Genomic DNA, 20,385 nt, shown 5'->3' with positions numbered 1-20,385 from the left:
TTTATAGAAAAGAAAAAGAAGGGACCCTGGGGAGAGCAAGTGCTGCCTTGTGTGGGGGCAGAGGGTTCCCCACGTGTGGGCAGGACCTGCTTGTTAACCCCCGAATTCCAGAGTGTAACACATCTTTCTTCCCTTTGACTGCTGCCATGAAGCCAAACCCAGTGGCACCAGTTTTACCTACAACAGTAGTTTTATCCATCACTTAATCCATCCTTCTAGTGGCACTGTGGACAGACTGACTAGCCCAGAAGGTCTCTTCTGTGTGTTTACCATTAACAAAGGCTGCGGCTGCATCCCCAGTCATCTTGCCAGCGGTGGGCAGATGACTCCGAGGTGTTCCAGTGTCCGGATTCCCAGGTAACGATTTTTCTCTCTGTCTACTGCTTGGGGTTTGGTAATTCGCCAGTCTCGTGGAAGTGGTATCTATGGCCATGCCATCAGTGTTATTATTAAAAAGCTGGAAATGCTGGCCATCTTGATTCCCACTTCTGTGCTCCACGTTCACATGGTCCGAGGAAAGGACAGCAGTGCTCTTTCTGGTGGTGATGGTTTCAGGTGTTTGCAGAGAACCAGGAGAGAAGGAGAAGGCTGGACTGGAGGAAATCCAACTCTTTTTACCGGTGTCCTGGTCATTCTGCCAGGATGCAGGGAGCCCCCATTTGAAGGCTGGTTTCACATCAGTATTGAAGAAACCATGGCTATGATTCCCATAGAGAAGATCCTTTGCACTGCCGTTCTCTGCAAGACTCTGGCTTCCTCCTCCTTGACTGGTTCCTCCAAGACTGGCAGCTGCAGACGGGACAGAGGCAGGTGGGGGGCACTCCTGACTCTCCAGATGCGAGAATTTGTGGGCAAGATCCTCGACAGGCCCATCACTCGGGATAGAGCCCCGGTGGCCGGCAGGCTTTGGGCTGGGTGGGCAGGACCTCTGGGCAGGAGCTGAAGCTGCTGGATGAAATTCCTCGCTGCCCCGGTCTCTGCTCCTACTCCTCCCTCTGTAGGCCGGGTCTCTACGATGGGGAGGAGGAGCTGGGAAAGAAAAACCAAACAACAAAAGTTAGCTTTAACGTCACTAACTTTGTACCCGCCTCCCATTTGGACTCAGAGGGGCCAGGTGAAATGAGAGTGGGGTAAAGCAGAAACAGTATCAGCAGGAGAGAAGAAAAGGAGGGACTTCGTCAGCGGGCAAAAGAGGTTCAGACGTTTTCGTGGGTAAGTATATTTGGAGGTCTAAATCTCTTTTCAGGAATTCCCCATGACCACTCTTAGGGATCTCACTCTTTCCACCTCGGAGCCCTAAACTTTCACGCTGGAGAAGCGGTGAATTAACCTGGCACTATCATTCAGCAATCCTGCAGAGTCAAACGCTGCCACTGCTTGCAACAGCCAAGACACGTGCTGTGCCGTGATTAGTTGCTTAGCCACGTCTGACTCTTTGCAACCCCATGGACTGTAGCCCACCAGGCTGCTCTCCATGGGAATTCTCCAGGCAAGGATACTGGAGTGGGTTGCCATTTCCTCCTCCAGGGGATCGTCCCGACCCAGAAATCGGACCAGTGTCTCCTGCATTGCAGGCGGATTCTTTACCCGCTGAGCTACCAGGGAAGCCCAGCCAAGACATGGAGGCAACCTAAATGTCCATTGACAGAGGAATGAATAAAGAAGATGTGGTACATATATACAATGGAATACTACTCAGCCATTAGAAAAGAATGAATAATGCCATTTGCAGCAACACAGATGGACCTAGAGTGTCATACTACTTCATACTAGAGTAAAATAAGTCAAATAGATGAGAAATATCCTATGACATGCCTTCTATGGGTAATCTTAAAAGAAATGATACAAATGAACTTATTGACAAAACAAAAAAAGACTCATAGACTTAGAGAAGGAACTTATGATTACCAGCGGGGGAAGCATGGAGGGAAGGGATGGTTAGGGAATTTGGGATCAACATACACACACTGCTGTATTTAAAGTGGATGACCAACAAGGAACAAGTACAGCACAGGGAACTGTGCTCAATGGTATACGGCAGCCTGGATGGGAGGGGAGTCTGGGGGAGAATGGATACATGTATATATAAGGCTGAGTCCCTCCGCTGTGCACCTGAAACTATCACAACATTGTTAACTGACTATTCTCCAAAATCAAATAAAAAGTTAAAAAAAATCAATTTGTGTGAAAATCCTGACAAGGTTGTTATGACAATGGAAGAATCCCCCCTTCCTGCCAGCCCAGCAGAAAACACCACCTTTGGCCTAGGATAAAGGTTGAGCCAACCCTGGCTCTTCTAGGCTTCTCTCAGGGGACTTAGATGCAGCTCCTAAATGCCCGCTGTCTTAGGTGGGGCTGTCCACGTTTCTCAAGTTCAAGTCCCAGAGAGACAGACTTCAAGTTCAAGTCTGGAGAGACAGACTAGGACTCATCAGAGATGAGTGCCCCAAATCACTTAGAGTTCACCCATATTGTGACACAGGTGTGCCTAAGCTAAGAAGTCACAATACTTAAAACAACAACAAAAAAAGAAAATAAGGAAAGGTCTGATTTCACTGAAGCTTGGAATTATCCAGAGTTGTTCATCTGGCCCCCAAATGCCCAAGCTTAAGTCAACGATATCCAAAATTAAAAAAAAAAAAATTGACCTCTTTCTAGAAACATGTTAAGTCACAGCCCCAGGAAGCAGAGAGAAGGGATGGAGTGAGCATGTGTTCATGTGTGCAAAAAGTGTGGTGTGCTTGTATGTGATGTTTATATGTGGGTTCATATATGTTTATATGAAGTGTGTGCATGTGTGTGTGTGATATGCATACACAGTGGATATGTGAGGGGTGTATGTGTGTGTACGTGAGGTTTGCACATATAGTGTGTGACACATGTCCCTTAGTGAGAGGTGCATATGTTGGCAACGTGCCCAAGTGTGAAGTGTGTCTGTGTGGTGTGGATGCATGGAATAGCATGAAATCAAATTGCAAAATCACACATATACTATGATCATAATTATGTAAAAATTGTGTATGCGTATTGACAAGGTCTGAAAGGGAAAGTAGTTTTACATGATGAGGTAGAGTGAGTATAAGTAGAGATTCCCTCTCCTTGTGATTTCTGTTTATTTCCGTTTATCCTGTTAAGAAGGCCCCCAAGCTTACCTCTCCACGCTGAGGGCTTCTTCCGGCGGTGCCTGCTATTGCAGATGTCCTGGATGTTCTGTACCACGCTTGAGCTCAGGCCGTGCTCCCTCATGACGGCCAGCACCTTTCTGTCCATCAGGTTATGGGACCGGAAGCAGTTGGCATAACCACAGTTCCCTCGGGTAAAGTGTTCACAGACGTGGAGTCTTTCACACGGGGGCTGCTGGTTACAAACCTGTCTTCCACCCTCGCCCTTATAATTCTTGCATATCTACAGAAGAAAGAAACAAGAGCCAGAAAGAAAACATGTTTCTCTATATGCCACGTGTTAAGGAAAGTTCTTGTAAATATAATGATCTATATGGGAACAGAATCTAAAAAAGAATGGATCTATGTATCAGTTCAGTTCAGTTCAGTTGCTCAGTCGTGTCCGACTCTTCGCGACCCTATGGACCACAGCACGCCAGGCCTCCCTGTCCATCACCAACTCCCAGAGTTTATTCAAACTCATGTCCACTGAATCAGTGATGCCATCCAACCATCTCATCCTCTGTTGTCCCCTTCTCCTCCTGCCTTCAATCTTTCCCAGCATCAGAGTCTTTTCAAATGAGTCAGTTCTTTGCATCAGGTGGCCAAAATATTGGAGTTTCAGCTTCAACATCAGTCCTTCCAATGAACATTCAGGACTGATTTCCCTTAGGATGGACGGTTTGGATCTGTGTAAAGGTATAACTGATTCACTCTGCAGTACACCTGAAACTAACACAACATTGTACATCAACTCTACTCCAATAAATATTGATTAAATAAATAAAAATGCATTTTTTTACTTCCTGGTAAGAAAAAAATGCATATTTTCTTATTTCTTGAAAGGAAAAAAAAAAACAGAAGCAAAGATATAAACTTCCCTGATGACTCAGCTGGCAAAGAATCTGCCTGTAATGCAGGAGCTGCAGGAGACGCAGGTTCAATCCCTGTGTCAGGAAGATCCCTTGGAGAAGGAAATGGCAACCCGCTGCAGTATTCTTGCCTGGGAAATCCCATGGCCAGAGGAGCCTGGTGGGATACAGTCCATGGGGTCAGACACAACTGAGCACGTGAGCACAAGCAGAGATATATCTCAGGAAAAAAATGTATGTGTATGACTCTATAATCTTTGTTGAGTTATGTTTGATCAGTGACTTATTTGGGGTAGAAGAGGCCTACAAACTAACTAAAAGAAACTTGACTTTTATTAATTTCTTTGGGAAGAATCAATATAAGACGGCCGGCTATAGATAGAACAAAACAGGACCCAAAGGGAGCCCTTCATATAAAGGAATCCCAAAGAGGAAGGCCCACCTTTGGATATCAACACATCTTCAATTAAAAGACCATCTTCAATTAGAAGAACACTGCAGGGGGCATGGGTTATCCTGCGTGCCACGTGGTGCAGTCAAAAAGGAAAAAAAAAAAAAAAAAAACAATGTGAGGTCTTACCTTCGGTTGCTGGGAGCTAGGCAGAATGTGGCAATTTCTCAAAAGACCAACTGATAGTTGATCATTTTTATATGTAAACAGGTGTATCTACATATCTAGCTCTACGGAGATGTAATTCTTACTGAAAGGAGAGCAGGAGAAGCATCGTCAGGGAGGCCAGACCCTGTGATACAAGACTAGGGGATGTTGGTTGAAGTCTGCAGCTAGAAGCAGCTATACGTGACTTCACATCTGAGTTACTTACTTACTCCCAGCCTCTTGCCCTTGCTGTAAAAGACAAAAATATTTGCTCCCCTCACCTAAGCATGTTGTGGAGCAGGTTAAATAATAAAATGCGTAATGTGCACAATACAAAATGTGATGCAAATGTTTGAATCATTACACAAAGAGGCTTAAACACGAAAGTGTTTGTAAGTTGTTTCAACAGACTCTGAGCAAACCAGATCAACATGGGCCTCTGTGATGTATTGAGGTGGAAAAGACAAGGATTAAACCATGATTGAGCCATACAAACAACTTCTAAACCTGACGCAAATACATATCATTGTGATAGAGTCTATGAGTCAGAATCAAGACTCCTGGCCAACAGTTCCCAAAGTGCGGTCCCTGGACCAACAGCATCTGCTCCAACCAAAAACTAACTAGAAATACAAATCCTTGAGCCCTTCCCTGTATCTACAGTCAGAATGACCAGAGGAGGAGCCCAGCAATCTGGGTTTTACAATCACTCCTGGTGATTCTGACCCACACTAAAGCTTGAGACCCAGAATTCTTGAGGCTCGAGTGAAACAAGGATTATTAGCAACTTCACAGATGATACTTCGGTTAACATTCCTAGTACTGATGTTTAAGAAAGACTGCTCCTGCCAGAACAAATGAGACCCATTTCTCCCTTTTAATAAATGCACTTCAATTATCCATGTTTATATACCAGGAAGTTCATGCTTTTATGCTCTCACAGGTTAAGGCAAAGTGGAAAAGCGTGAACGTGTTCGGTATTTGAGGGCAGGCGTGTGCCTTGCCCACCACTGGCTTCAGGATTTAACTCAGTGCTACCCTTGCAGGCACTCCTGAGTGTTAGCTGAATGACTGCAAAGCAAACAGTAAGTAAAGTGAGACCCTGAAAGATGAAATGCCTTGTCCAAGATCACATAGATAGTTGGTGGCAAAGACAGAACTTAGAGACACGGAGGGACCATCCTTGATCAACTATCCTTGGAACTAGCTGAACTCTGGCTGACCACTCCCCTCCCCTGCTAAAACCTTGAAAATACTCCACCCTCCTCTCCCAAGTTAAGACACTTGAGACAACTCTTGCCCAGAATGGTCAAATAGAGACTTATGTCATCCATGCTCTAGTTGATTTCCTATCACAGGAACCAGCTTCTCAGACCTCTGGTCCCAGGAAGGAGTGCAGTCTGCTAGTCTGTGATCCTACCCCTACATGTGGTAAAAGGCAATTAAGTTATCAGCTAAAAATAAACTTCAAGCACAAACCGTTCCACCCTACCCTCTAATCACGGGTACCAAATTCTTAAAATCCATGGGTACTGTAAGGGAGCCTCAGGTGACACTTTAGACTCTCTGTGTGATTAAGGTCAGCATCCTCCTACGAGAAGCCTCCCAGCGCTTTTGTCAATGGGCTTTTACTGGGCTAAGTCAGCAACAGCACCATCCAGTAGGTTCTTTCCTAGAGAAAGGAAGAGCCGCCACTTCTCTTATTCTCCAGGGACGCGATATAGCAAGTCCTTGGTGATTTGGAGAGCAGCAGCAGAGAGCTGACCTGGTAAGTGACGTTTCCAACCCTGCAAGTTTAACACCAGGTTGGACCCCGGGCAACACTCTCTCAAGAGTCACAACAAGCTGTCGTCATTCTTTCACATGAGAGGGAAAGGAGAGGGTGCCTCTGTTAGTCAATGGGACCTTTAAAGAGTTAGGGTGTAAGGCATTTTCCCCATACTGGTAGCCAGGAGGGACTGGGCTGGCTGGCACATAGGCCAAGGGCCACAGAGATTCTAAGATAAGACCTCTGAACCTTGGGTTCCTGGAAACAGAGAGAGAAAGAGAGAGAGAAACTCAAGTACATAAATGAAAGAATGCCTGGGGAAGTGAGTTACATATAGTTAAATATTCCTTCCCCACCCTTCCTCTCTGAAGACATTTTTACAGAGTGTCTTGCATTCCTATCTTGCCTGAGCTCAGTAATCAACGCAAAATCAACCCACGTGTCCTAAGTTTTCCTAAGTCCTCAGGGAAACACACTGAACTTAGAGTCAAAAGATGTTTAACCCTCCAGATGTCCCTAATAGCTATCTTGTCATACATAAAAGCACGACCAAATTTCAACCTTGTTATCTTATCTCAGTCCCTTCCATCCTCTCAACTTGAGGCTTCCATTACATTTCTGGGCCTCTCTTAGGCTAACTTCTTTACCCAAGGATTTTTCTCAGATCATTCTCAGATACCATTTTTAAAGCAGCATCCTCTGATTTTCAAGTCAATATTCCTATATGGATGAGACTGTTCATTATCTGAGATCATTCTTATCCTTCTTTTAATAATAGAAGCTTCCAAGTTTTAGCTGGACATGCAGTTACCCAGCCAGAAAACTACATTTCCCAGGCTGCCTTCTCCCTAAGTGCAGTCACGTGATAAGTTCTGGTGAATGAGATGGAGCATACAATGAATGAGATACAATATCCAAGTCACATCTTTTTAAAAAGGAAGCAGCTTGCCTTTTACTTACTCCTTCTCTACGTTCCTGTTGGCTAGAAAAATGACAATGCTGAAAAGAGCCTCTTCGTACCGTGAGGAGGAAGCCATATGTTAAAAGAGAACAGAGATATCTACTGATCCAGTAATAAAACAGATCTATTATATATAGGATAACAAGGCTGACCTGCTGGCCTGAGTGCCTACATGACATCATGGAATTCAGCTGCCTGACCATCAGACTACCTGCCTGCCTACCTCTAGGCAAGACCAAAAGTCAGCAAACTATTAGCATAAATGATCAAATAGTAAATATTTTAGGCTTGGCAGGCCATCGATCTCTGTTGTGAACACTCAACTCACTCTTGTATGAGAAAGTTGCCATAGACAATATACAAATGAATGAGTGTGGCTGTGTTCCAATTAAACTACAAAAACAGGTGGCAGGTGGGATGTGGTCCATGGACTATAGTGACCTCAGATCTAGACTACCAAGAGATGGAGAAACAGTAATATTTTATTTGAATCCCTGCATTTTGAGATCTCTTTGCTACAACTTAGCCTCAAGCAATATACCCTGACATCTTCCAAAACCTTGCTTCAAAGCCCACCTCTTCCAGGAAGTCACTCGGCTGTAAGGTCTTATTGCTAGTTCTTCAGATCACACTGCTCACACAGGGTTCCCGAGCAGTCCAGGGGAGGAGGCATTCCAGACTCAAATACTTATTAAACTTCAAATAAGAAGGAAACTGTTGGAATCTCCAGATCACTTAGCAACAGCCACCTGCTGACTGCCACCTGCAGAGCCCCGGTGCTGGGTTTTCTCTGCTCCCATTCCAACACACACATGACACCACACTGCCAGAGGCATTCTCCTTGCTTTTCCAACTGAGGAATCAGAACTTACCTCGGGCATAAAAAAAGGGTCACTCTGGAGAAGGAGCACAGCTAATTCCTCTTGGTTCAGTCCAGAGAGCCCATGGTTTGTCAGGACCCTGAAGTTATCTTCTGAGAGAACCTCGTGAGAATATTTGCATAAATTCCTGGAAGAAAATAACAATGGTCAGCGTTTCCACTTCACAGAAAATAAAGAAAAGCAACCATCCAGGAAACCTTTCAAATGAAAATCAATGCCCACATCCTTGGGTAACGAACACAAGGTTGGTCCAGCTTCAAAAATACACTTTAAAAATATAAATTGATGAAACACCTAGATAGGAAAAGAGAATGTGAGGATCTCTTCATAAATTATACACATGTATTCTTTTTTTTTTTACTTTTTATTTTGTATTGGGGTATAGCTGATTAACAACATACACGTTATACTTTAATTTATTGCAATCCTTTAAATATCTCCTCTAGTATACGTTAATTATGTAAGATGAGGAAAAAATAGCAAAGAAACTGAAACCAATTTAGTGGAAATGATTGCCCATTGAGAGGCAAATAATAATTAGGATAACACATCTATGGAATGACAATAAAATCAATGGGATAAAAGAATTTCATTGATCAAACTAAACTAGATAAAACTGTCCCTTGCTTCATCACTTCTATGAATGTATACCTATATGGTTTATGACTACAAAGGAATGGAACAAGCTTGTAATCGCATATTTCAAACAACTTTACCAAAAAACTGATAAAAATCTCCTTCACTTTAAGACTGATGATTTAGGTCTGACAAAATTTTCTGTGATGATGGACTTGTTCTATAATCTGAGCTTTCTGAGATGTAAGCCATACATGACTAATGCACACTTGAAATATAGGTAATAAGACTTAGGAAACTAAATTTTCCATTTTATTTCAATTAATCTAAATTTGAATAGCCTCATATGACTAGTGTCCATGAGACTGCATGGCAGAGATTTAAGCATTTGCTCTTAAAATTGAGGTGGGAGGAGTAACTTTACCATTATCATAAATTTAGAATATCCCAGGCTCCACCCCAGTTTGTGTGAATCAAAATCTGCCTTTCAATAAGACCCCCAAATTATAATCACACTGACATCCCACAAGCACTGACTTATTAGACCTAGCATTGAGACGCTGACAGCACTGATGTTTTCACTAGACAAACATAATTTGACAATTACCAGTGTTCACCTAACAAATGTCTTCTACTTCTTAACTTATATACATACGTTCCCTATAATATCACCAACATCCTGAGGTTTATGGTTTTAACAGTTGCTAATGTGATGGGACGTTAATATTTTCCAGTTTGTACAACCATTAACAAATTGTCAGGTGGTTAGGTAATGGCCAGAATTTCACTATATAATCTTTATAAGCCTTTCCTCTTTCACATTATTTTCTTGAGATTTATTTGAGAATACTGCCTAAGTGGTGAGTGTTTCATTTTTCATCTCCTGCTCTGCAGAAAACATACTCGTAAATCTAGAGAGTGTGTCTATTTCCCTCCAAGCACATGAACATACAGTTTTACCACTTTTGCTACTTAACTAAGAAATAGATTCATACTTTTAATTTGCACTTTAATTATTAGCAAGACTGAAATATTCCGAACGTAGGTTTGATGCTCGTATTTCCTCTTATACTATTTGTTCATATCTTTTAACAGTTTATCTATAGATTTATAATTGTTCTTTATATCTTTAATACTAATCTTTACCAGCCTTGTTTATTTCAAATAGTTTTGCACTTTTCCCTTTTATCAAGAACTTATTAAGCTTGCTGTTGCTCAATTTTTATACAATCAGATCCTTCCAATTCACCACTTGTAATTTAGCCCACTGTTTTAATACTCAAGGAATTAATTCCTCCACCACAGCTGGATAACTATAATATATCATTTTGTTTCACTTTTAAAAGAGATATTTTCAACTTTAAAATATCTGGAGCTCATTTTGACAACAAGCATCAGAGGAAGAGAGAAGTGCTTTATATCTTTTCTCAGTAACATCTATTAAATAGGATTCCTTTCTTACTATTTTGTTGTCCAGAATGATTGTTTGTTAACTCTTTAGCAAATTTAGAATGCAGGGAATCCTTATGTTTTTATCAATCTACTACTCTGCTTTGCATCTGATACCATACAATATAAATGTCCTTCGTACCACATTTTAAATATTAACAGAATAATTTATCCTATTATTGGTTCATTTCTTCTCAAAAATTTCCTTAATGTGCTTAACCATTATTTTCTCTATAGAAATTGTATTATTGTTTTGTCAATTTCCACAAAATATCATATGGAATCTAATTTGTGTTAACTCCATACATTAGATTAGATATTATGTCATCTTACTATTTTAAATCTTCTGATTCTAGGACAGAAAATATCTCTTCATTTATTCAAGTCTTATTCTATTTTTCTTACTGAGAATTAAAATCTTTCTTTTCACAGTTCTCTTTCATTTCCCAAATATTAAACATAAATCAGTTGTCACTACTGTTTTTTGTTGTCACTGTAGACAGAAATGCAACTGACTGCAAAATTATCTTATTGAAATTGACACTGATTTTTGTAATGTAAACACCTACAAAAAGTTATTCTCTAAGAATTGGTCTTTGAAAGTCACTATTCAAACGCCATTGTCTGCGTGTAAGGCATTTCTGAAACACTCTGGCATTGTTTTTGGATCTAACTGTAGGAACCCCAAAAGAAAAGTCAGAGTCAACCACTATGGCAGTCACCTCCCGAGCCCTTAAAACCCAGCCAGCCTTCCCACACTCCCTGCTTCATGCAAAAGTCAAGGGCAGGTGGTCAGGTTCTGTTGACAGCCTGTATCCTAGCTATTTTCTAGGGCGTGCACTCTCCTGGTTTTCTTCACCAGGAGTCCTGGCTTTTAGTGTGTTTCTGGCACTCCCTGATAGAGCTGACATCAGCTCTCTGCTTGCTCTTGAGGTTTGTGGTTTCAGATAACTGCTCTCCCACAGCCCCCACTCCCCAGAGCTCTCAGCGGCTAAGCAAAACTACACCTTATCTTTTTCCCAGCCATCATGGGAGGGGGGCATCTATGATGAGATTATACAGCAGGAAGGGGCCCAGCCTCCACCCCAAAGCAGGAAATCCCTCCAGTACAGCTTTTGCCAGACATGTGTGAGCCTCCTTACCTCTCTAGACCTTTCACTCCCCTGAGCATTGCCACTAATGACCCTCTCAATCTGGAGCAGAAAATGAGCTCACTGAAACACCCCACCCCTAGGCAGCTTCTACCCTCTGGCTCAGAGAGGGGAGGAATTAAGAATCTTTCTTTCCTTTGAGCTTCAGTCCAGATGCTGTGGTCACAGTGCCAAGATGATCATACCTCACCTATGGCCAGATTACGGTCATACGTGAAGACCCAGCCCCTCTCCAGATTCCAGCCCAAGATACAGCCTCAGTCTTACCTGTCTAGCACCTGCTCTGCCCTTGCCAAAGGACAGTGGGGCATTTCCAAGGTCCTGGAAGTCAGCATTTCCTCTAAATAACTAAAGGCAGCCAGGCAAGCCAAGGAGAAGCCCTCTGCCTGGAGTCCCAAGAGTCTGGGCTTTCCCAGCCCCCCTAAGACACTCACGCCCATAGGAGGGGCCCTTCCAGCACACGTGGTGCTGGCTGGGTCCTTGATGCTGCCTGTCTGAGGGCTCAGATCACTCTTCATTTCTCATCTCCATCCTCAGGCAAACTACTCGTTCCTCTCGATTCTATATCCTCACCTTGAACCCAGCTTCAGTCAACAACATGTCATATCTAGCCTTGGGTTCTGATCTTCAGCTCCATCCCTGGGAGGCTCTGTTCTGTTTTCCCACATTTCCTAGACTTTTCCAAGCTTCTTAGAGGATTTATCTCCACCTTAATTTCAAAAAAGTGGGGCAGTTCTCACTCACTTGTCTGAGGAGTAATAATACCAAGGATTTTCCAGGTGGCGCTAGTGGTAAAGAACCTGCATGCCAATTCCAGAGACATAATAAGAGACTAGGGTTGGATTGCTGGGTTGGGAAGATTTCCTGAAGGAGGAAATGGCAACCCACTCCAGCATTCTTGCCTGGAGAATCCCAAGGAGAGAGGAGTCTGTGGGCTACAGTCCACAGAATCAGACACAAATGAAGTGACTTAGCCCATGCGCGTGCAAGTAAGACCAGAAGTACGGACACTAACACTTATCACACATTTTCTGAGTGACAGGAACTGGATCTGTTATTTATAACCTCTGAGGAAATATTTTACATTTTGGGAAACTGAGGCTAGGTAAAATGAGAGATAAAAGGTTACTCAAATAAGAGGAAGAGCTCATAACTGAACCCAGAATGCAAAATAAGAAAATAAAAAACATAATCTGGAAAAATAAAAACAGACAAGACTGAAAATTTTCCAAACCAAAAAGAAAAAAAAGAAAGCCATGCTAGATTATTATCCCAATTACTGTTCCCTTGTTGCTGTTATTGTTTAATAGCTAAGCCATGTCCAGTTCTTTGCAACCCTATTGACTGTATCGCACCAGGCTCCTCTGTCCACCGGAGGCAAGAATACTGGAGTATATTGCCATTTCTTTCTCCAGGAGATCTTCTCCAGGGATAGGACCTGGGTCTCTTGCACTGCAAGCAGACTCTTTACCATCTGAGCTACCAGGGAAGACTATGGTGTAGAAGGAACACAATAAATGATAGAAATTGGTTCTTGCGACTTCCCTGGCAGTGCAGTGGTTAAGACTCCATGCTTCCACTGCAGGGGTCACAGGTTCAACTACTGGTCAGGAAACTAAGATCCTGCAGGCATCACAGCGAGGCCAAAAGAAAAAATGAAACTATTTCAGGCTTTCCAGGTAGTGCCATTTGATGAAGAATCTTCCTGCCAATGCAGGAACTGTCTTTCATTGTTAGAAGGATTCTTTACCACTGAGACACCTGGGTCAGGAATATCCCCTGTAATAGGAAATAGCAACGCACTCCAGTATTCTTGCCTGAGAAATCCCATGGACAGAGGAGCCTGGTGGGCTACAGTCCATAGGGTTGCAGAGTCAGACACGACTGAGCACACTCACTTATACTAGTCTATTTTCTATGGCAGTTCCCAGATCCATAAAGGCTATGTCTAGTACTTCATCAAGCAAACATAAACATTTAATAAATTATTTTTTTAAAAAGAAAAAAACTGTTTCTCATGATTGGCATTGAGGAAACAAGTTCAGCAGCTGACTGATTCAACCTTCAGCTGAACCTGTCATGGTCAGGGCTTAATGGAGGTCATGCTTAGGTTTAAGATGCAGAAGCTTCCTTCTCACTGTCTTCTGATCACTCTATCTCAGTTCCAGGCCCCTAATACTGGCTACGAGGCTGTAGCCAGGAAACAGTGTGAAAATCCCCCAAGGCCTCTTGGGGTTCTCAAAACCAGTGTTTCTCGAAGTGAAGTCCTCTGATCAACATCACCTAGGAGGTTGTCAGAAACGCAAATTCTCAGGCCCTCTCCCAGACCTACAGGGTGAGTCTCAACTTTCTAGCTCACATCAGAATCACTGAGAAAGTTTGTTAGAACACAGAATGCTAGACACCACCCCCAGAGTTCCTGATCAGCAGGTCTGGGATGTGGGCTGAGTGTACATTTCTCACAAGCTCCTAGGTGATGCTAATGCTGCTGGGCCAAAGAGCACACCTGGATAAGCATGCTCAAGGTGACCTTCTCCAACAAAGGTTTGACTCACCATGGGACTCCCCACCTCCCAGCACAGAAAAAAGCTCACCCACAAGCCCTTATGAGCTGCCCAGGGGGAAACAAGCATTTGCAGAAGGCTGCCTGCCCTTGGAGCAGATAAACTTCAAACAGCATGAGTTGGGATAGGAAATGATAATTTTTCTAAAAAGAGCGAAGATGGCCTTGGGAGAGGCAAGAAGGTCTCTCAAGAATCTCAAGCCAAAAGCCTAAAAACAAGGCTTTTCATTCTTTTCTTCCAGCCACGGAATGAAAGGTTATTTTAACCCTGGCAGTAAGTGCTCCCCCAACCACAGATGAGGTCTAGCCTGCAGAGAGGTTCTCATCCCTGGCTACACATAATAACCAACTGGGCAGTGCTGAGAAATACCTAAGCCTGGCCACGCCCTCAGAGATGGTTATTTAATTTGACAAGAGGTGGGACCCCAGATGATCTCAGTGTGCAGTCAGGGCTGAGAATTGCTGGTTGGACCTGTTGGATGAAATTCTAAGCTAGGTTCCTGAACTAGATATTCACACGTGTGAGCTCTGGCACTTCACAAATCAGTAAACATAGGGTCAGCCATAGGCTCCACAACCAGACCAATGAGAAAAAGAAAACCTTATGGAGAGTCTTGGTTTTAGTTTATTTTTACTTTTTAAAATAACTTTATTTCTCTCTTTTTTGAGGGGGCTGTGTAGGTCTTCATTACTGCGAGCGCTTTTCTCTACTTGTGAGCAGAAGCCACTCTCTAGTTGTGGGGGGTTCTTAATGAGGTGGTTTCTCTTGTTGTGGAGCACAGACAGACTCTAGAGAGCCCAGGCTTCAGTAGCTGCAGCTCATGGGCTCTAGAGCACAGGCTCAATAGCTGAGGCACAAGGGCTTAGGGGCTCTGAGGCAATGTGGGATCTTCCCAGAGCAGGAAGATCCCTGCTCTTTATTACTGAGCCACCAGGGGAGCCCCAGTTTGTTTTTTTAACTGGAATACAATTGCTTTACAGTGTTGTGTTAGTTTCTGCTGTATAACAGCCTGAATCAGCCACATGCATGTCCTTCTTGAGCCCCACTCCCAGACCACTCCTGGAAGTCATCACGGAGCCCTGAGCCGAGCTCCCTGTGTGACACAGCAGCTTCCCACTAGCTATCGAATTGACACGTGGTCGTGTATATATGTCAGTGCTTCTCTTAATCCATCCCAATCTCTCCTTCCCCCACTGTGTCCACACGTCCACTCTCTAGAGAGTCTTGTTTTTCAACTATTGTTTGTATCAAAATACCTCTTCCTTTCACCTGCTTTGCTCCCCAACACCTCATGGGGGGAGGGTGGACAGAATCAAAGAGCTAGCCAGTTTGTGTAGAACACAGGAAATAGCTCACCACAATGCCAGCCAGGCGAGAAAGAAACCAAGGCTTGTGAAAGATAAAAATCTAGAGAACATTAGTCTACAGAATAAAATGGCGTCAATCAAACCAACCCTGAAACGTGTCCAAGTCATGAGACTCCTATTCTCTATATGACTGTACCTCTGACGTTTGAGACTTGATTGCTGGTTACTAGAGGCAGGAATGATTCACCACATCGGGAACCCCTAGTCGGGTGGGGGAAAACCAGAGTAGACCAGCGGAGAACACAGGAGCAGTCTAAGGACCAGCGTGCAGGAAGGGAGAGGGTGGAGCCGAAGGAACCGGTCTGCTTTAACCGCAACCGTGTTACGCAGGGTACACTGGGTGCAAAGAAGAGGCACCCCTTCTGCTGACTGTGGTGAGCCCCAGGTGCAGATGGCCAAGTTTCCCAGAAGGGGAGTGGTGCGGGGCGGAGGAACTGACTGTAATCTATAACTGTACCAAAAGCAAGGCAAACCATACAGGTGCCACAACACTTTAGACCAGCTCCCCAGGTTGACCTACTTCTCTGGTCCTTTTAATTAGGGGGCTTCTCAAACTCTGCTGCCCATTAGAACCACCCGTGGCCTTTTTTTTTTTTTTTTTTTAAATAATTTCATTTATTTATTTTGGCTGTGCTGGGTCTTGGTTGCTGTGCAGGTTTTTCTCTAGTTGCGGAGAACAGGTGCTGCTCTTGAGTTGCGGTGCGAGAGCTTCTCATTACTGTGGCTGATTTTGTTGTAAAGCACAGGCTCTAGGGTGCGGGCTCAATAGTTGAAGTGCGCAAGCTTAGTTGCTCCAAGGCATGTGGGATCTTCCCCGACTGGGAATTGAACACCTGTCCCCTGCATTGGCAAGGCAGTTTCTTTACCACTGAGCCACCAGGGAAGCCCCACCCATGGTCTTTTAAAAAAACCCAATGCCCAAGTCATACCCTATACCAATTAAATCAGAATGTCCAGGGGTAAGATCTGGGCACCAGTATCTATAAAACATTCCTCAAGTGACTCCAATGTGCAGCAAAAGTTTGGCATCATTGCCCTAAGTCCACATCAGGACCAAGAAAAAGCATAGCAAGTGAAGACAGTGAAGAGCAGGAAGTACTATGTAGCATGTGGGATCTTAGTTCCCTGACCAGGGATCAAACCAGCTCCCCCTTGCAGAGGAAGCCGGGAGTCCTAAACACTGGACCACCAGGTAAGTCCTAGGTCTGAAGCATATTAAAATTTCTTCTCAGTGAGGAAGCATTCAAAAATCATGAATGAGGTCTCCATTTTCTTCTCCCAAACTGAGTCCAACTTTTATACCCGTTTGGTTAAATTCATTTCTCATTGGACTTGAGATCTGAAGTTCTTCTTTTATTCCTTTTCTAAAACCATCTTGGGACCTTGCTAATTCTAAAGTAGTCTGTAGGAGGAGGAGCCAAGATGGCGGAGGAATAGGACGGGGAGACCACTTTCTCCCCTACAAATTCATTGAAAGAACAATTCAACGCGGAGCAAACTCCACAAAACAGCTTCTGATCGCTAGCTGAGGACATCAGGCGCCCAGAAAAGCAATCCATTGTCTTTGAAAGGAGGTAGGACAAAATATAAAAGATAAAAAGAGAGACAAAAGAGCTAGGGACGGAGACCTGTCCTGGGAAGGGAGTCTTAATAGAGGAAGTTTCCAAACACCAGGAAACCCTCGCAATGGCGGGTCTGGGGGAAGTTTTCTAATCTCAGAGTGCAACCTAACTGGGACAAAAATAAATAAAACCCACAGATTACATGCCTAAAAGCAACTCCCAGCAGAAAAGTACCCCAGACGCCCGCATCCACCACCAGCAAGTGGGGGTGGAACGGAGAGGAGCAGGTGGCATTGCTTAGGGTAAGGACCGGGCCTGAGTGCCCTGAGGACAATCGGAGGGAGCTTTTGTGAGTTACCAACTTAAACTGTGGGACAGCAAAAGAGAGAGAGAAAATTAACCGGCCCGAACACACTGCCAGCCGTTCGCAGAACAAAGGGACCGAGCAAGTCCAGAGAAGACCTCGCAGGTTGCAGACCAACCCAGCCCCGCCGGAGGCTGGAGACAGGGGGCAGGGGAAAGGGGCAGGCTCGGCCCCAAGGACCACATCCCCTACCGCACTGCAAACAGGCCTTGAGTATATAACCAAAGACTTCCTGAGATTCTGGATGGTCGACATCCGCCGGGAGGGTCGCGGCTAAACACAGGGCGCACGCACCTGACTGGCGCGGGCGGAAACTGAGGCTGGGACCACAGAGGGGAGAAGGCGCACCGCACCCGGGAGAGTGCGCCCGTCAAGCTCCTGGCTGCCTGAGCCGCTTGGGCGGGGAAGGCACAAAACGCGGGCCCACCCGAGGCCGCACTTCTGTGGAACACCCGAAAACTGGAACCGCACGCAACACAGGGCCCGCTCCATATAGCAGCCGGGAGCCTGAACAGCATACACGGGGAAAACAGCGCCCCCAGTTCCCTGCAGAGCTACGGAACTAGCGAACCTGAACCAGAGACCACCTCTGCCCAGTTGTGTCAGGGCGGGAATTAGGCACTGAAGAGACCGGCAAACAGAAGCCAAATAAACAAAGAGAACCGCTTCAGAAGGGACTGGTGCAACAGATTAAAATCCCTGTAGGGAACACCGACTACACCAGAAAGGACCTATAGATATCGAGAAGTGTAAGCTGGAATGAGGAGCTATCTGAAACTGAACCGAACCCACACTGACTGCAACAGCTCCAGAGAAATTCCTAGATATATTACCTTTTTTTTTAATTAAAAAAATTTTTTTCTTTTCTTTTCTTTTTTATTTTTTCTCTTTTATTTTCTTTTAAAATTCCCTATTACTCCTCCATTACTCCTTAACTTTCATTTTCATATATTTTTATGATTTTCTTAATTATGAAAAAAAATTTTTTTTTCTTTTTTCTTTTTCTCTTAATTTCTTTTAAAGTCCTCTATTACTCCTCTACTACTCCTTAATTTTGATTTTCATTTCACTATAACCTTGCAAAAAAAAAAAAAAGAGAAGCCCTATTTTTAAACCGAACTTCATATATATTTCTAACATTTTTTGTGTTTTTGTTTTTGTTTTTAATATTGTATTTTTAAGAGTCTAACCTCTACTCTAGATTTTTAACCTGTGCTTTTCAGTGTGTGATATAAACTTTGGACATTTAAGAATCCAATATTCAGTTCCCATTTTTACTCAGGAATGTGTTGATAACTCTCTCTCACTTTTGACTCTCCGTTTTCTACCTCAGAACACCTCTATTTCCTCCTTTCCTCTTCTCTTCCCAATCCAATTCTGTGAATCTTTGTGGATGTCTGGGCTATGGAGAACACTTTGGGAAGAAACAACTGCGTAGATCTGTCTTTCTCCTCGTGAGTCCCCCTTTTTCTCCTCCTGCTCATCTCTATCTCCCTCTTCCCTCTCCTCTTTTTCATGTAACTCTGTGAACCTCTCTGGGTTTCCATCATGGTGGAGAATCTTTTCACCATTAACCTAGAAGTTTTATTATCAGTGCTGTATAGTTGGAGAAGTCTTGAGACTACTGGAAGAATAAAACTGAAATCCAGAGGCAGGAGACTTAAGCCCAAACCCTGCGAACACCAGAAAACTCCTGACTACACGGAACATTAAGTAATAAGAGACCATCCAAAAGCCTCCATACCTACACTGAAACCAGCCACCGCGCAAGAGCCAGTAAGTTTCAGAGCAAGACATACCACGCAAATTCTCCAGCAACACAGGAACATAGCCCTGAGCATCAACTTACAGGCTGCCCAAGGTCACACCTAACACATAGACCCATCTCAAAACTCATTACTGGGCACTCCATTGCACTCCAGAGAGAAGAAATCCAGTTCCACGCACCAGAACACCGATGCAAGCTTCCCTAACCAGGAAACCTTGACAAGCCAATAGTCCAGCCCCACCCACTGAGTGAAACCTCCACAATAAAAAGGAACCACAGACCTCCAGAACACAGAAAGCCCACTCCAGACACAGCAACCTAAACAAGATGAAAAGGCAGAGAAATACCCAACAGGTAAAGGAACATGAAAAATGCCCACCAAGTCAAACAAAAGAGGAGGAGATAGGGAATCTACCTGAAAAAGAATTTAGAATAATGATAATAAAAATGATCCAAAATCTTGAAAACAAAATGGAGTTACAGATAAATAGCATGGAGACAAAGATTGAAAAGATGCAAGAAATGTTTAATAAAGACCTAGAAGAAATAAAAAAGAGTCAATTAAAAATGAATAATGCAATAAATGAGATCAAAAACACTCTGGAGGGAACCAAGAGTAGAATAACGGAGACAGAAGATAGGATAAGTGAGGTAGAAGATAAAATGGTGGAAATAAATGAAGCAGAGAGGAAAAAAGAAAAAAGAATCAAAAGAAATGAGGACAACCTCAGGGGCCTCTGGGACAATGTGAAATGCCCCAACATTCGAATCATAGGAGTCCCAGAAGAAGAAGACAAAAAGAAAGGCCATGAGAAAATACTCGAAGAGATAATAACTGAAAACTTCCCTAAAGTGGGGAATGAAATAGCCACCCAAGTCCAAGAAACCCAGAGAGTCCCAAACAGGATAAACCCAAGGCGAAACACCCCAAAACACATATTAATCAAATTAACAAAGATTAAACACAAAGAACAAGTATTAAAAGCAGCAAGGGAGAAACAACAAATAACACACAAAGGGATTCCGATAAGGATAACAGCTGATCTATCAATAGAAACCCTCCAGGCCAGAAGGGAATGGCAGGACATACTTAAAGTAATGAAAGAGAATAACCTACAACCTAGATTACTGTACCCAGCAAGGATCTCATTCAGATATGAAGGAGAATTCAAAAGCTTTACAGACAAGCAAAAGCTGAGAGAATTCAGCACCACCAAACCAGCTCTTCAACAAGTGCTAAAGGATCTTCTCTAGACAGGAAACACAGAAAGGTTGTATAAACGTGAACCCAAAACAACAAAGTAAATGGCAACGGGACCATACCTATCAATAATTACCTTAAA

At 43.6% G+C, this 20,385-nt stretch overlaps 1 protein-coding gene across 1 annotated transcript in view; it reads right to left on the bottom strand.

Moving 5' to 3' along the window:
- Positions 1–20,385, bottom strand: part of ZC3HAV1 (zinc finger CCCH-type containing, antiviral 1) — a 55,600-nt gene that overhangs the window by 20,427 nt on the left and 14,788 nt on the right. The window contains exons 2-4 of the mRNA XM_020878271.2: positions 8,233–8,368; positions 3,153–3,405; positions 271–1,029 (exon numbers count right to left, since the gene is read on the bottom strand). Of these exons, the coding sequence (XP_020733930.2) occupies positions 271–1,029; positions 3,153–3,405; positions 8,233–8,368 (1,148 nt within the window). The remainder of the gene's footprint in view (positions 1–270; positions 1,030–3,152; positions 3,406–8,232; positions 8,369–20,385) is intronic.

This window comes from Odocoileus virginianus, chromosome 1 (genome assembly GCF_023699985.2).
Source record: "Odocoileus virginianus isolate 20LAN1187 ecotype Illinois chromosome 1, Ovbor_1.2, whole genome shotgun sequence".
Taxonomy (NCBI): domain Eukaryota; kingdom Metazoa; phylum Chordata; class Mammalia; order Artiodactyla; family Cervidae; genus Odocoileus; species Odocoileus virginianus.
The sequence above is the reverse complement of the archived record's forward strand: the minus strand, read 5'-3'. Positions and strand labels throughout refer to the sequence as shown.